The sequence below is a fragment of the Hypomesus transpacificus genome, chromosome 12 (assembly GCF_021917145.1).
Source record: "Hypomesus transpacificus isolate Combined female chromosome 12, fHypTra1, whole genome shotgun sequence".
Lineage (NCBI taxonomy): Eukaryota > Metazoa > Chordata > Actinopteri > Osmeriformes > Osmeridae > Hypomesus > Hypomesus transpacificus.
In genome coordinates this window covers 7,557,886-7,574,846 of record NC_061071.1, presented here as the reverse complement: position 1 = coordinate 7,574,846, position 16,961 = coordinate 7,557,886, and the positions used below count along the sequence as shown (strand labels likewise).

General features: G+C 41.6%; 2 protein-coding genes across 2 annotated transcripts; both read left to right on the top strand.

Moving 5' to 3' along the window:
• The first annotated feature begins 241 nt into the window (after positions 1-241).
• On the top strand, positions 242-14,481 carry ankrd10a (ankyrin repeat domain 10a). Its single transcript, XM_047030390.1, has 6 exons — positions 242-608; positions 2,390-2,542; positions 4,022-4,113; positions 10,684-10,919; positions 11,006-11,092; positions 13,222-14,481. Exons 1-6 carry the CDS (start codon positions 411-413, stop codon positions 13,650-13,652), a joined length of 1,197 nt encoding a protein of 398 aa, XP_046886346.1. The 5' UTR covers positions 242-410; the 3' UTR covers positions 13,653-14,481.
• Positions 14,482-14,838: 357 nt separating this feature from the next.
• On the top strand, positions 14,839-16,779 carry LOC124474620 (ubiquitin-conjugating enzyme E2 A). Its single transcript, XM_047030959.1, has 6 exons — positions 14,839-15,025; positions 15,176-15,256; positions 15,542-15,567; positions 15,663-15,752; positions 15,856-15,944; positions 16,122-16,779. The coding sequence occupies exons 1-6, from the start codon at positions 14,982-14,984 to the stop codon at positions 16,248-16,250; spliced, it is 459 nt and encodes a 152-aa protein (XP_046886915.1). The 5' UTR covers positions 14,839-14,981; the 3' UTR covers positions 16,251-16,779.
• Positions 16,780-16,961: the final 182 nt, after the last annotated feature.

The following is a 16,961-nucleotide window of genomic DNA, read 5'->3' as shown; positions in this document are numbered from 1 at the left end:
AATTTGCGCATATTTCATAAAACTTACTGTCATCTGCTTGTGCGCTTTTAGCCATAGGCTACTTTAAAATAAGAAGCAAATACATCAGAAACAAATTGGCACCAAATTGCCTGACTAGACTTATTGTCATGAAAAAAAAACTCCATGACGGGTCTTGATAGAACTTGCATTAGTAGGCTACATCAAGCGACATGCGATCCACTCCGTGATTCCACAACGCTATTTCATTCTTGCCTAAGTTGAGTAGGAGCTCATATCTTTCCTTCCTCTCCTTTGTGTACCGTGCGCACGTTACCGGTGAAGGAACATCACTCTCAGGAGCGCGGAAGGAGTTGCATTATTGTCTGTGATAGCTACGTTGAAACGACATCTCTCATTTCACTTACAGCTGTGTTCTTCGAAGCTGAAACATGTCTGTTGGGATCGAGTCTGGATTTTCGAACGACGAGGTGCTAAATATTCGTTTCCCTCTTCACCGGGCGTGCAGGGATGGAGACGTCGGTGCTTTGTGCTCACTTCTCCAGTGCACCACAAACCAAGCTGACCTAATAGCGGAGGACTCTTTCTATGGATGGACTCCCATTCACTGGGCTGCGCATTTTGGGAAGGTAAACTGCCATTGTAGTATTCGTTAAATATGGATTGAGACCCACCGAAGGCGATGAATCGTGCCATTTTGAGTTAGCTTGCAACCATTCACCGTTATCGTGGCTAGCACTCGCTAAATAATCAAAATGCTACCGATAAGCCAATCTAGTCTATCTAGTGCTACTTCTGTAATATATACACTGTTTGCGATATGTCATTTCAAGTGGAAAAAGAACATGCGTAGTTCGGCACAATATAATGAAAACGCAACGCTGACCAACGTTCCACTACAAGCATGCTGTGTCTTGAAACATCTGTTTAAACTAGCAACAGCAATTGATTCACAAAGTAAACTGTTGTTTTGCGAGAGTCTGTTACTCTAAACATATCATTTTTTTTCATATTTTGATGGCGTCGCATAGCTTTTCATTGGCTTAGTCTTGACCAATGATCATCGAAGCGCCAAAGTCGTAACAGTCAAACGGTTTAAACTGTGGAATGACCAAATGCCTAGTACGGGCTAAGTAAATAAAAACATGTTTAACCCACACACAGGGTATTTTGTTTTGGTAGTTAAAATCTACAAATTTCTGGCTAAACTGTAATTTCAAGATGTAATGATCATGATGCCAAGTGGGGCAACCTGCTCATTAAAGATAATTGGCATGGCACTAAATTACCTCATTAATGCAAGGTAGTAGTTGTTAATTCCCCATTACCTTAATTGTTTTTGAACAAGGATTAATAGTTTTCTAACGGCTGAGTCCTTTTGCATGCAAATGTTACAGTGATTTTTTAAAGAAATCTCTTTAATGCAAATTTGTCTTGACTCCTTTGCAAGAGGATTGGTCGTAGAATAACTTGAGTCTTTTGGGTATTCAGGGAGCCTGGGGGGAACCTTAAAAAAAAGAGCAGGAAAGAATTGGCAGAAAAGAGCCAGCCCCTTCACATCTGCTGACAGTTTAGTTTTTTCTCCCACCCAACGGCTGCAGCTGCCTTGTGTGGGATTCAAGCACTCGAGAGGAGCTGTGTTTTTATTGGCAAGGTTTTGTCTTAAAGGTTCCACTAGTTTTTGAAGTGGGAAGAGTGATTTAAGGTTGAGTGAAGGAGAGATGACAAATCATTAGTTACTATGGTGTTCAAAAGGCAACACCAAAGCCTTGTTCACAGTCATAGAATGGCCAACTAATTATTATTATTACTGAGATACTTTGAATATACACAGTAGGGAAAAAAGCAGGTCGGCAAGCTAACTTGGACTTAAACTGTTTTTGGAATGTTGTTTTTGGAATGTTGCATAAACTACAAACACACCTTTTTGAAGGGGACATGCAGCTGGCAGACAAAAGGTCTACCTAGGCAAGTTTATCTTTTAGGGAAGGGCCAGAGTTAATGTTTCTGTGAATTCTGGGAAAACAAGTTTCCCGCCAAAACAACTCTGTGCTGACTACACCCAAGTCTATGGCCTTGGCTGGAGGGGGTACATGTGATAAGTGACTACTGTGATGTGAAAAAGCAATTTTGAAAAGATGGATATAATTGGTCTGAGTTCCATGTTTATTTTAATACCACACTTATACATTGGTGTGTGGTATGAGTGAAGCAGAGGTTTATAAAGTGAAACTAAACTGACGTTCGTCAGAGAATGAGTGAAGTTGATCATTAATGCGTAGCCTAATGGAAACTACTCCACAAGAAAACGAGCATGCGTGGTTGGTAAAGTCACGTGGTCCATGTAATGATTATTCCCCCCTGCCCCCGCGCTCTCTCCCCTTTCCCGTCCACTGTCTCCCTGCCGCAGCTGGAGTGTGTGATGCGTCTGGTGCAGGTGGGCTGCGAGGTGAACGCCATGACGACAAGGTTCGCCCAGACTCCCGCCCACATCGCTGCGTTCGGGGGCCACCCGGAGTGCGTGTTGTGGCTGCTGCAGGCCGGGGCCGACATCAACAGACAGGTGGGTCTCAAACCTCCACCCTGCTGACTCCACAGACCACCACTGACCACCTGCCTACCAGACCGACCGCGACCAGCACAACTTGCATGCTGCCGAACAAATTGCCCCTAAGGGGGACAAAAAAGGTTGCTAAACAAAAGGACACCTCAGCGCTCCAAAACCTATGCTTCACAAGGCCCTGATATCTCATTCACAACTTGAATTGAGATATCTCCTACTAGACGGCACTTCCTCCCACTCAGCAGGTCCTTACCTGCTCTCTCCCAGGCCACGTCCAGCTTGATCCTATTACTGGATCAGGTCGGCAGCGTGCGCCTTGAGGTCGCTCTACTACACCCCTGACTCCGTAGACCCAGACCTTCTATCATCCTTACACGCTGGTCAGCTTACGCAGCAGCATGTAGGAGGCAGGCTACGTCACGGCTCGGGCTGGAGGACGAGCAGGGAACTGGAGGGGGGGGCAGCCTATCTGTGCTGCCATGACAGCGTAAGTGCACCTAGAGGCTGTGGGCCAGAGAAGCTCAGCTGGGCAAATCAGATTAGGAGGTCACGATTGCGTAATTCCCGGCTCCATCCTGTCCACCATCTCTCTCAGCCTTTCCCTCACATTCTCTCTCTAGCACACTCTCTCTTCCTCTTTCATTCTCTCTGTGACGCTTTGATATTTAGACTTTCTTAATGTTTTTATTTTTTTGGGGGGTGAAACAGACCTTAAATGGGCTGCTCTGAAGTTGATTAACCTCCTATTAATAAAGTCTTTCCGGGCAGCAACTCAATGGGGTGTAATTTGTCTGACAGTCAAGACAGGCGTAGGCTGAAGGCAGCTGAACTTGGCCCAGTAATCCCTGTCTGATCTGTCTGATGAAATGCACAAGGGGGTGATGAAGCTACGGGGCGGCGTCACGGCACTGCCCTAAAAACGGGCACGACGGGGGAGATGCACTTTCCTCCACATCCGTCAATCGGATCACTGACAGGGAAAAACGGGGCGGTCTGACCTACATTCCGCCAGAGCAGTAGCTGAAGTTGAGCCCGGAGGCAGGTTTGCTGGGCAACAGTGCTGATGTGCTCCTCGGCCCCAGGGGGCGCTATTAAATTGGTGTGGGGGGGGGGGGGGGGGGGGTGAAGAGTTCAGCCCCGGTCCTGGTGGCCCAGTGCCCCCCGTGTCTGCTTGGAGCAAACAGATCTTTACATAGCATCTCTGTCATTGCTTCCCCCTGAGACTGTTGTCTGCAGCTGTGCCCATCTTGAAAGGTTTACCGCTTAGATGAAGCCGTTCATGGGACTGCTGCTTGTAACTCGATATTCTCCGGACATTGTGGAATCCACTGAGGCCAAAAGCATGGATATGAATATAAATTTTTGCAATGCAGATGTATGATTGATCCTTTTTGTTTATTTGAAACTGTTTGCTTCAATGCACTTCAATTTCAGTGTGTTTCTGTAGACGTGATGCCTTTTTCTCTGTTTTGCACCCAGGACTATGTGGGTGAGACTCCTATCCACAAGGCAGCCCGAGCGGGTAGTATGGAGTGCATCAACGCCCTCTTAATACAGGCTGCTAAACCTGAGTAAGTCCCCTTCTGCACACCTTCCACCACACCTAAACTGTACACGAAATAAAGCTTTGTTACCACGGAAACAATGTTATTGTGAAGAAGGGGGAACTCCACCATATGATTTCAGTGCCACATTTCGTCCTCAGGGCGTATCGAAACGTGAATGTGGCGGTTCTGTAGATAGTTTTTTTTGTTTAGTCTTTGGTTTTTACCTTGTGTAGAAATGACATGCACACCCAGTATTGTTCGTTAAAGATGGAAAAACATTGTCCGGGTAAAGGGAAAAGTGCCTGTCATTTGGCCACATCAGTTATTTTTTATCAAGGTTCTTTAAAGTGACACGGGGCAATATTGAACCTTTTTTTTAAGGTAATCATCTGCCCTTTTGTAATTTAATTCCGAATGAGCCAGATGGACTCATTATGCGGAGGAGGGGGGGGGGGGGGGTTGCTCTGGGTTAAGCCATAAGCTTGTTTGTGTTGGGGTCTCCAAATCCGACTGTATCTAAGTTATTCAAATAGCCTAGGTAAATTGCATACCTAATCATTTTTATTTTACGCCACTCTTGAATATGTTCTTGGGGTTCCTCCTTTCATAAATCTGCTTCCGTGGTGACTAATTGTATGTATTGATATAATTAATTGGATGGCTATAATTTAATGCTAATTTTACGATAACAATTCATGTTTGGCAAGGTATGGGGCAAATGCACATTTCCTTTTAATTGAATCGTAACCCCTGGCCGTAGCTTCTTGCTCCAAGGTTAGTAGACAATTGTTTATCAGCAGGCTAATAAGGGTTAACGGAATAGTGTTATTTGTTGGTGAGATGTTGTAAATGTAATCACTGTCACAGATGGCCATAGTCCTTAAGTATTGCAAGTTAAGTCTGTCCTGCCAATAGTACTCCCACAAACATGGATATTAAATAATTATAATATAATTATTGAAAGATTTGTACCAAGATTTTAGGGGACTTCAACATGTAATGGTCCTAGTAGAAATGTCCACTATTCAAGTGTTTGGCTTGATGTCCCATGATTTTTAATCACTTCTCTAGTCATTTCAGGTCTAATTAACTCAGTCACCCAGTTAGTCTGCCTGCTTTTGTTTTAGTGTCCCAATGATTACTCATTTGATTAGCAGGTGCAGCAGATGTAAGGCCTTACCAATAGTTGGCACAGCAATGTAATGATTGGTTTGCCTTATCTCATTGAATCCCTGCACTGTTGTCTGTGCACCTGCTGGCTTCAGAGGACATTGTCCCTTGACTCCTAATGAACTGAACTTCTACTGTTCTTAAGAGCCCATTATCACATGTTGCATTATGATTTAACGCCTCATATTCATCCATCCAACATTTTAAAATGTGGAAATGTGCATTTGGTCAATGCTTTTTTCCCCAAAAGGAAGTGTGTTAAGTATTAGTCATGTTTTAATGCCTTGATAGTATTGTTAGTCTGTCTAACAACATTTGCTTGTATGGTGTGATGCTTTTCCTTCCTTTGACAGCTCCAGACGTGGCATGTTAGCTCTTACCTTAGAAGAAGTAGAAAAAAAAGGATTAGAGGATGATTTGGCAGGGAAGCTTATATTTTGTTTTGCCCTGCAGTACAATTCCAATTAAAGATGCCTTCTTTTAAAGTGCCCATAAGAAACAACATAACCTTTGGAAAGAGGGTCTTTGGCTAGTTAACTCTGTGTCAGTTAGCTTTGTTAATGTTTTACAAATGGCTCTCCATTACCTACTTAGCCCCTCCTTTTTCTCAGACTGGCCAGTCCTAATTTGGACCAACCAGGACAAATTTTGGCACACAGTTTATGTATAATTAGTTTTGAAGACGATTCCTTTTTGAGTCTTTTACAGACATTTAAATTCCAATTTACTGATCGAATTGGCAGATTTGTTTTATTTTTCAAAGAAACAAAAACACATTTAAACCCTTGAATAGGATAAATAACGTTTATATATTGGTACAACTGTAAGGAAGTAGACCCTTCCAAGTATAAAAAAACAAAGATTTAGATTTCTCTTAAATCAGTTGAACATGGTTAAGCAACGATCGGATGATTTTCAAACAGCTGGGCCACCTGCCTATCGTTCCCTTGCTCATCCTAACCAGTTATTTATCCGTGAACCCTCAACTTTGCTCCAGAGAGGGCACGAAGTAGGTCCTTTTATTCATGGGGTTTATTTTTGTGTATTAATGGACAGAAGACTGAAGAACAATTCCCCTTTTGATCTTGAACATTCTATGCTCGCATCTTTGAAGACTGATCCAACAGCTGACCAGCACCCAACAAGGAGAACGCACGGCTGCCAGCATTCAATTTCCTGTCAAGATAATATTGAAGGAAAAACCTCAATTTATTTTCAAATTTGACATCTTCTCTGCTGCCTTGTTTTGGGTCGCAACTCAAGCAAAAAGCAATCAGCTTTCACCTTTAGCTTTTTTTTTTATGCTACTTATGTGAATTGTGTACCTTAAATTGTGTATGAAGCAATCATCTTTCTCACAGGCTTGACTGGTTATATTTTAGAGCAAATATCCAAAAATCATTTTTGTTTTTGGCCTTAACTATCTACAGTAGCAAAATGGCTTTACTTGAATGTCTCCTCTTGAGTGTGTTTGTCCATGGATCCATGTTTTTAAACTGTAAAGCATCTTTGAACCCGGTTTGTGGTTTATTTCTCTTGTCTTCCTTTCTTGCCCATATCCATGGGTCTGAACATTCCAGAACACCAAGATTTATTGGGATTTCTTCTTTGGCTCTTTTTGGCCTTTACAATGTCAGTTTTTACATATTTGTGGAAACAAGGAGCTGACTTTTTGACCCACGCACTTGATCATCAAATACCACTTCAAATACCGCTTTAACAACAATTCTTTGTCGATTCCATTCCTTATATAGTTTTAAACCATTGTCTTTTCTGTCCAGTCTACTCTGGTTTACAAAAGGCTAGTGGTGAATCAGGAACATCATGTTTTTGCTGTAACCGCGAAGAAACACCAATTTAAGAGAAATCTAATTGTAAGTGCTTTGTGATATGGGTCAACATGTTGGCATCAAATGCTGTCAATTTATGGCAAAACATTAATATAAGCTTCCAGCCTCAAATCAGTGATGGCACAAGTGTCATACAACAGTCAGTGGAAGGGAAAAGTGTTGCCAGGACAGAAACTGTACATTCAGTGAGAGGTGTCTCAAGCTAACCATAATTCTTCAATGTCTCTGTTTATGTCAGACGTATATACTGTTTAGAATGTTTTAACTTAGATCTGTATTTTAAATGATATTTACTACCTTTTCTCTAATGAAAAGGCCATCCTAAGAATTTTATGCAAAATTGTCCTGTCACAAAAAACAAAACCCCTACACGTTTCGATGTTTTACAGCTATTGAATTTGAACATTACTTGATTTTTTCAAGTAATCCCAGAAAGGGGGAGCATTCCAAATAGGCACTGCAGAATCTGCCACAAGTGATTCAGCGAACATCTTACAGTTGTGGCAATGAGTGTTCTCACTATCGCTTCCTACAGTATCTACACACTGGCAAACTGGCGAGGTATTTCTTGCAGTGATTGGTTTTAATGCTAGGAGAGCAGTCATGATAGTCTGTCTAGACCTGCATGCTTTGCTTATACCTAATTTTTTTTATCTCATACTTCAGATACTAGCTAACTAACCTTTAGGATTTTAGCTCCAATTCAGGACTAGGGCTGCAAGAATAGGGCAGTTTTAGTTTCATAGCAGTAGATGGTCAGGTTAGAATATTTTTTTATGGGGTTTTCTCGCATTAGAAGCAAAGCATATCAGGAATGAAGGGGGAGGGGGGGGATAATTATCATATGCTTCCTCAAACAAGATCTGTCCTTGATGTCTGTTGTGAAAATCTGCTGGTCTATTTAACTTTTAAATGGATCTTACTCTCATTGTCAGACAAGATGCCTTGTTAGATTAAAGATAAAACAAAATTACCTACCAATTTACTCTTGAAATTGTACTGGATCTGTATTCTATAGGATGTTAAACACATCCCTATTAATAGACAGGAAATGACCGGTTATAGTTATTTTGGCGTATATATTACATGTATAAACAAGGATATATTATGTCCTTAACCTATTGATGGGATTTTAAGGGTTATAAGGACAAACGGTTAGCACTTCATGCTTATTGCTAGTATCAGAAATTAAGATGTAAAGACCTCACAAAACTATTTAGGTGTCCTTTTCAATAACCTGTTTTCCCCAAGAATACTGTATAAAATACTGTATTACAATACATTGTACCCAATTATTTTTGTATTTAGCCACTGGACAGAGATGCTACTCAATAGCACATTGTTTCCTAGATGTTTTTAATCCATCTAGGTATATCATTATTAGATGTTTGCATCTAATTAATAGATTTACATGTATTCATTTAGCAGACGCTTTCATCCAAAGTGACTTCCAATAGATACATGTTTTCCTACTCGTATAACCTCAGGATGGATTTGTACGTGTGTCTATAGCTGCAAGTACTTGCTAGTGTTGTCTGACAATGAGAAAGGTTGCCTTTTTTAACTCGCCTGTTTGTTTTTCCCAATTTACGAGACAGTTCAGATCCTGTTTGGAAACATATTATTTTTTCTAAAATAGGGGGCACTGTGGGAATAGGTGTACTTAAGTATTCTGTTGATTTTATTTCTTTAAAATGATTCTTCCCATGAAATTAAATGCTATGACCTAATACATGCAGCTGTTTATGATTTTTGTATTATTTTGAGCGTTGTTTAATAGACTAGACATTTAGAAAAGAGTCTAGAGTAGAGTCCATGAATCCATGAATGATCAATTTCTAAAAGTACAATTTCTGACTACAATTGTCACGCAAAGTTGGTGTGGTGTCTATACGATTAGTATTAAAACCAATAATAACATATATAACTCTTCCATTCCAACATGGCCTAGCAATGTACAAATATGCATGTGTGATTTGGGGGAAAGATACCCAGAGTCGATGTATATTTTCAGAGGTTCCCAGTAATGCCAACAGTCTGACACCTCTTACAGCCATGAAATAAATCTTCCTCTAAGAACCAGATGTTCTGCCCACGGCTCATGTTGAAGGCCAAACCCTCCTGGACACCAAACAAATCTGAGACTTACCATCTGTGGAAACAGTACTGTGTCTTTGCTCTTTTTTTAAACATTGTGTACAGTAGAGCCAAAAAACCTTTTGTGTAGTCAGACAAGCAAATGTAGTACATTTGACAGAACTGCAGTGTTGGAGCACTTATTTCTTTGTCTACACCTTTTGGGATCATTCCCGTGTTTGCGTTAACCTGTGTTTTGTGGCATGCATCCAACTGAGAGTGACAAGCAGGACATTTACTGTTCTGATAAACATGGCATCGCTCCTTTTGGCTATTATTCAAACGTACTGCAGGTCATGGTGAAACCAAGCCTATGTAACTCTAGAGTTGCTCATTCATGGATTCAGAGATTTGTTCGGTTCACACTGGAATGGGAGATGATCGAGCCCGAATGGAAGAAACGATTGTTAAGTATGAAGAATAGCTTCATTTATTGCTACACTTTGTTCTTTCACATTACGTGTCATACTACTTTGATGTCGACAGCACGTCTACAGGCGATGACGGTACTTTCTGCACACCAGTCCTTTTCAGTTTGCACGTTATGCTTGAAAGACAGGCGCAACATGATGAACTCTTTTAATGGATTCATTTCTTTGTGGTTCCAACCCTGAACAGTCATGAAGATCTGACGACGTGCTCTCTGAACGTTTTTCTCAAAACTTTGAAGGAGAGATATTATTTTTAGTCACAAACCTACTGGATTTGGAAGATTGTGGCCTGGTTCTCTGAATTAGTTCTTGTCAGCCAAAAAGCAAATCAATTTTAGTAAGAAACATTATAGATGGGTACCGTTTAGAGAGGCCAGATTTTAAGTGCACATTAACATTTAAGCAGGCTTAGTGGTCTCTATAACAGTCCATTATGGTACACCTTAGAGAACTGAAAGCCCTCATCTGTACACGTATTTTCTCTTACCGCAAATGTGCTGCCTACTTGTGGGAAACTTCCACCCTCGTCTCCAGTGCAGACAAAGAAAAAGGGTGTTCATTCTATCTTGAAGGCAAAGCATCAAGAAATGTTTTAGTCCCACATCCTTGAAGATGACCCAAAGTCCTTTTTTTTATCTTTCTCCTTCAATTATGAACATTCATGGAAACCCTTTCCTTGTCAACGTCTTTGGTGCCTTTAAAAAACATCTTAATGTGACAACGGTGTTTAGGAAATTAATCTGAGTATTGACCCTTCTGATGTGTGGCTTCTGATCATCTCCCATTGCAGTGTTTACCTTCACGTGAAGAGATTTATCCAGTTTAGACATTTTACTTTCATGATGTCTTAGAATAAATCGTAGTCTTGCACGCAGTGAGGACAACGGTTAGAATGAGACTGTCGGCAGAGTAGATTGGCAGAGTAAAATATTTTTTTCTTGTGACTTGTCTTGTGCGAGCTAACGCCAGGGTTAGCTTTGCTGAGGGTGTCTTCTCTCACCGCACAGCTTGAGGAACGCTAGCGGCCTGACGGCGGCAGACCTGGCCCATGCCCAGGGCTTCCGGGAGTGTGCCCAGCTCCTCTCTAATGCCCAAAACCATGTCAACCAGCTGAATGGTTTCCATGCCAATGGGGCTGTCAATGGTAACAGTCAAGGTCGGGGCCTTCTCAACGGGATGGCCAATAGAAAGAGGCTGCTGGATGACATGGAATGCAACCACACCAAGAAAGCCAAAACCGACGGTAAATACGTTTTGCGGGCATTTAATTATTCCGATTTTTGCCTAGAAGGACTACCATTTGGTTGATTTGTCTCCATATTTCCGCAGGTGTGCTCCCACCAATGAGGATGCTGAATACTTGCGGCGTGGAGATGGAGAGCATGCATGTCGAGTCTGCCCGGGAGGCCCTGTCAGGTGGGACTGGCCACGATGCATGTGGGCCCGTGTGCACAGGACCCCAGCAGGACTGGGGGCCCAAGGAGATCTCCTCCTCCTCCACTGGCCCCAGAGAAGCTCACACATCCACCCAGCCCACCACTGTGCAGTTCCCCTTCCGCTGTACTAACTCCTATGCTTACCTGTAGCGGCCTTTCTCTGAGACCCTGCTACACGTTCTTAATTGTGGGTCTGGGTGTATTAAGGATTTGGAGATTTTAAAGATATGAGCCAGGCGGGACTGGTCTCTTGACGTCACACTTCATTGCATCTACATTGGTTTATAATATATGTTTTTCTCAACTAATGCCTACTTGTCATGTTCTGCTCACCATACAGTGTTGAAATGCATTTATGGCACGTTCATGTTCAAGTTGTATTCATACCCTGGCCAGTCATGCATATTTCTGCATGGATTTAGTTGGAATTGAAATATGGAACCAGATGCACTCTTACCCTTTCAGTTACTACGGATGCCCTTAATGGACTTAAAATTCTATTTTTAAGTGACTTCCTATTTGATAACCCTGCACGTTTACACCACACGTTTTGACAGTGACACGTGTCCCTTGCTTTTGGATTTTGTTTTTGCACACCCGTCCCTTTTCATCCACCTGTTGGTCATTTCCCAGTGTACTCCTGTTTGGAATGCTGATTGGAACCACGTCCGTGTGGTGTCGCTTATTTGGCTCAACCTTATTGGTCCTCGTGGCGGACATTGATGAGATTTCCTCTGTAACCGGCCTCTGTTGCCATGCCCCAGGTGTGACAGTGGCGTTACTGTTTGAAAGCATGTGTTCATTAATACCCATAATCTTGACAGATTGCATGGCGTATTTCAGAAAAGCCATGGAATTTTCATTCCAAGTTACCATCCACCCTGCATCGTTTTAGACAGTTTTGGCCAAAGATACTATGTTAAGGTTATGTTGGGTTGTGAGAACCATGGTGCTCCAGATTTTATTGAACTTTGTGTGTTTTTTTTAAGGGCAAACTTCCCCTGTCCTGACAATGATTGTAAATCCAAAAGGAAGCTATCATAACTAATTTGATTGCACTGTAAAGTTGACTATTTACGTCAAAAACTGTAGCAGTTTAATTAACATGCATGACTATGCAAATGCTTGCATAAATTGCTTAATCTAGTTATTTCCTTAAGGGGATCTGGCAAAAGGGATTGCAGTATTATCTGTCTCTTTTTGATATTGGGCTAGCTTTTCTGCTCTTCCACTGTATTTGACAGTGGCCAGTAGTACATTTTATGACCAATAATCAACTTTGTATTTATAAACTAAATCAAATTTAACTCAGTGTTTCAGCTCGACTCTGTTAGTTTTATAGTGTGCTTATATTTGCTGATTCTGGCAGCTTCCTTAATATTTTATTCCTGTATATCGATCCATTAAAGTATATCACCCCTTGTACAAATCTAGTTTGGTTTGGAGTGTTTTTTGTGAGTGTGTGCAGTATGTGCACCTGTACAATAGTATGTTTATATTAGACAAATGGCGCATTGGCAGGTATAGAGCAAAATCTAATGACTTGACAGTGTTGTAATTAACCTCTGAGATGAGGGGTGCTGAACGATGATGATGTGTGTCGAAAACTGCTCAGGTGTTTTCCTCTGGAGTCGGATTCAGATTCAAAGGCGGCTCACTGACCCCAACCATAATGGGTCTTTGGCATGCCAATGTAGTGTGGCTTCCCTCTAGTGGCTAAAGGCTGTAAAACCAAAGTACGCTCCAGTTGAATCAACTACTGTTCATCAGTAAAACATTCCAGGCAGGTGAACTACAACCACCTTTGGATGGACAAGAGCAATCACAAAGATTCAAAAGTCATTGGCATCAACTAGAAAAAGGTATTGGTACAATGGGACATGTTGACGCATAACAAACTAAACCTTTTCATGATGATCAAACAAGGATGGTGTGGGCAAAACAAAATCCAGATTTGGGGCGATGTCATCTGTAGTGCGCACACACACACACAGGGTGTTTAGAGATATCTTGCCATGAACCTGCCAGGCCAAATCCTTATCTTGTCCATATCTCCTGTCTTATTACCATCACATGACTGTGTGACGCATATCTTTTTTCAAACGGCAGATGACCCCAAAACCACCGCTCTGAGGAACAAGCATGGCCTCTCAAACGGGACCTCCACCAATGGCCACTGCGCTAGCAACGGCGTGTCCACCAATGGTTTTAACACTCCTTGGGGATTGGTGGCTGCTCTCTCCACTGGGAACGGGCTGTCCTCCAGGCCCGAGGAGTCCAGGCGTCGCTCGGCCGACATGTGCGGCTCCCTGCACCAGTCTGGCAGCCCCAGCAGCTGTGTCTCCCACAGACCCTCCTGGGGCGTCATGGCCTCCGACCTGGGGGAAACCTTGCACTACGGCCACTACCACGGTTTCGGGGACACAGCGGAAGATCTGACCGACACGAGCAGCCGACTGGAGCACAGCACCAGCGTGCGAGCCGAGCAGCGCTATGACCAGGCGGTGCTGAGCACCATGCACCTCTACCACGGGTCTTAAGAGGGTGAGCCCTCCATGCCGTCTGCCCACCCACGTGTCCTGGTGGCACCTTTTGTGCCCTACGCCGTCCGCCTTAAACCCAACGGTGATCTTGGTATTGCACTGAGAGGTAAAGAGAATGTCCAGACAGATCATAGGTGTGTTAACATGTCTACCAAAGGGACACAAAAAAGCAGTTTTTCTTTTGTATTTGACTGAAATCCTTATTTTAATATTCAAAATGTTGTGTTGGAAAACAAAATACTGTATGTGGTTGTAGTAAGGTTATTAGTTTGTGTGTGATATTGCATTTAATGCATTTTGTTTTTCAAAGGTGCTGGTTATTAGAATGATTAATGCCATATGTGTTAAAACGAAAGGGATATGACTTATGTTTGGAATCTAGTTAGATTGTGCCAATACTACAGATTAGTATACTGCCTATTTAGTATTATATGGTACTGCTTGTAATGGAAATCATTTTGTTCGTACAATACTTTCTTACCTTTCTCATGTTTTTCTTCAAACGTTAGAGCAGAAAATATGTAAAACAGTATTTGTCAAACTGTCTTGAAACAATCTCTGACATTTAGGTTTGTTTATTTTTTATCACAATTAAAAGGATATTGAACCTAATGGAGTGTTTCACGTTTGTTACACTGCTTTTGCATTTTCGCAAGGTTGCAATTGAGTCTCAGATAATCTAAAGATAAAAGTGCTTATTCAGACTCCAGGAGTGTAGACATGCGAATGTTTCTCAATGGCAAGTTTTCACTGAAATGCATTCTGTATTATAAACTAACGTTTTTTGTCCTTGCAAATATTTCATTAAATGCTGTCTGAAATGTTATATTTGATCACTTCTGCATCTCTTCGTCCACCTCCTGCACCCTGCTCACGTGTCCATTCACTCGTGCGTCACCTGCGCAACTATTCCGGCTCGCCTCACGTTACCATGGCCCCGCCTCCGAATGTTCCATTTTACACATGAAACTAGGGGGTTACACTGAACTGTATTAGGAAAAATATAACATTATATCATCAGACAGCGTACCTCAATATATTATTTGTTTGAATATTCTTTCAATTGACTAGCCTAGATAAAACCATGAATACAATATCTTTCGAAATTGTACCTTTTTATAGGCTACTTACATTGGCCTCCTATTTCCAATTTGGTATAACCCTTAATTCTAGTTAGGTCAGACATACAGAGCATAATTATTTTGCTCTCAGGAAGAAAGGGCTGTAGTTTAGCAAGCATTTACAAGTGGTACTATTATTTAACTTAACGTAAATGCGTTTGGGGTTTTGAGCGTTTGCTGACGCAGGAAACTTAAATCTACAGTGATGTCTACCCCTGCAAGAAGGCGACTCATGCGAGATTTCAAAAGGTAAATTGACTGCGAATATGTCGAGGGAATTCGGTTGTTTACCTAAAGCTGTCGTTCGGTCGTAGGCTAGGCTCTGCAATAAAAAGTGATATTCGGTGACCTTACGACAGTTACCCCCAGTGTACATCATGTAGTTTTCCAATCCTGCAGACTGCAAGAGGACCCCCCGGCTGGCGTGAGTGGTGCACCTTCAGAGAACAATATAATGGTGTGGAATGCAGTCATATTTGGGTGAGCACATTTAGACAGTTGGACTCTAATTTATGTCTTATTTAGAGCTGGCATTTGTGTCATGGAAACACTCGTGTGATAGGCTTAATTGGAGCTCAAGCCGGTCCTACCAGATGGCCACCTGCTTGAATAACGACATTCTATGATATTCTTACTCTGTCTGTCTCACCCATTTAGCTTTACAACAGGTTTATGAACCCTTTAAATGATTACAATTCTAAATAAAATCACACCTTCATTTGTCCTTAATAGCTTCTCAGACAAAACTTGTATCTGTCATTACAGGCCTGAAGGAACTCCATTTGAAGATGGTAAGTAACTGCTAATTGCACCTTTATTTGTTGTTTGCCTGGTAGCTGGCTGAGCATTTATTAACCGAATAATCATCTTTTTTTGTCAACAACAGGCACATTCAAACTTACAGTAGAGTTTACTGAAGAGTATCCCAACAAACCACCAACTGTACGATTTGTTTCAAAGATGTTCCATCCTAATGGTTTGTACTGCTTATGCTCATACATAAATAATGCCCACTATTTTGCTTTTGTGCATTAAGTCCATACCCCTACTTAATTATTGGGTAATAATCTCTCCCATAGTTTATGCAGATGGGAGTATTTGCTTAGATATTCTTCAAAACCGCTGGAGCCCAACCTATGATGTATCATCAATTCTCACCTCTATACAGGTACATTTAGAATTAAAATCTACAAATAAAGTATCAACAATAATAAAAGTAGTAGTAATGCATGTAGGGCATATGTATCGGATGGTCCGTTGAAAATGGCACAAGGGAAATCCACCCGCATACCCTACCTTCTAAATTTACCCCCTCTCGTTCTTGCCGTCTTCCTGGTCTCTGCAGTCTCTTCTAGATGAACCGAACCCAAACAGTCCGGCCAACAGCCAGGCTGCACAGCTGTACCAGGAGAACAAGCGGGAGTATGAGAAGAGAGTTTCAGCCATAGTGGAGCAGAGCTGGAGGGACAGTTGACCTCTGCGATGGAACAAAACCTTTGTCCAAAGAACACAGAATGTTGTGTGATTTAGAGTAGAGTGATTGGTGAAGCATCTTCGATTTTGTGTCTTTTGCCTACACCAATATACAACTTTCAAGCACTTTAAGGATTTGCTCTACTAAGAAGGGGTCCTGACAGATTTTGTTTATCAACCCTCAGATATGTTTTAACCTGTCCACCATCCAAATAATGGTTGAGTAGATCAATAATTATTCACTTTTTAATAATTGACAATAAGAGACATTACAGTTCATTGGTATCCTACTCTGGAATCAGATATGATTTACATGGAAACCTTTGCCAGCCATGTCATGCCTCCTCCTTTTGAAGCATGCCTGTGTGAATGCCTTCCAATGTGTTTGCGTGTCTGTCTCTCAAATATGTATATACCACCTCATATGAAGTCATGTGCAGAAGACATGCACAGGATGTTCAAATGTCATTTTTTTTCAACACTTGTAATTAAAGGCTACCTTTATTAGTAAAAAAAATGACATGATTGTGTATTGTTTTATTGTGTCCATTAAAAGCTAGATACGTTTGTCACAGTGAAGTCTGGATAGGTTTCATAGGCACCGGAATCATTTGATCAAATTGTGGGAAACCATCTGACTCACACTGATTATGGATATAAAAACTGTGCACTCTATCCAATCCTAAAGCACTAAAAGAATAATACAAAGGGG

Coding starts and splice junctions, on each gene's coding strand:
- LOC124474620 (XM_047030959.1), top strand. CDS start 14,982: ATGTCTACCCCTGCAAGAAGGCGACTCATGCGAGATTTCAAAAG. Junction 15,026..15,175: donor CTCATGCGAGATTTCAAAAG/GTAAATTGACTG, acceptor CCAATCCTGCAG/ACTGCAAGAGGACCCCCCGG. Junction 15,945..16,121: donor CAATTCTCACCTCTATACAG/GTACATTTAGAA, acceptor TGGTCTCTGCAG/TCTCTTCTAGATGAACCGAA.
- ankrd10a (XM_047030390.1), top strand. CDS start 411: ATGTCTGTTGGGATCGAGTCTGGATTTTCGAACGACGAGGTGCTAAAT. Junction 609..2,389: donor GGGCTGCGCATTTTGGGAAG/GTAAACTGCCAT, acceptor TCCCTGCCGCAG/CTGGAGTGTGTGATGCGTCT. Junction 4,114..10,683: donor ATACAGGCTGCTAAACCTGA/GTAAGTCCCCTT, acceptor CTCACCGCACAG/CTTGAGGAACGCTAGCGGCC.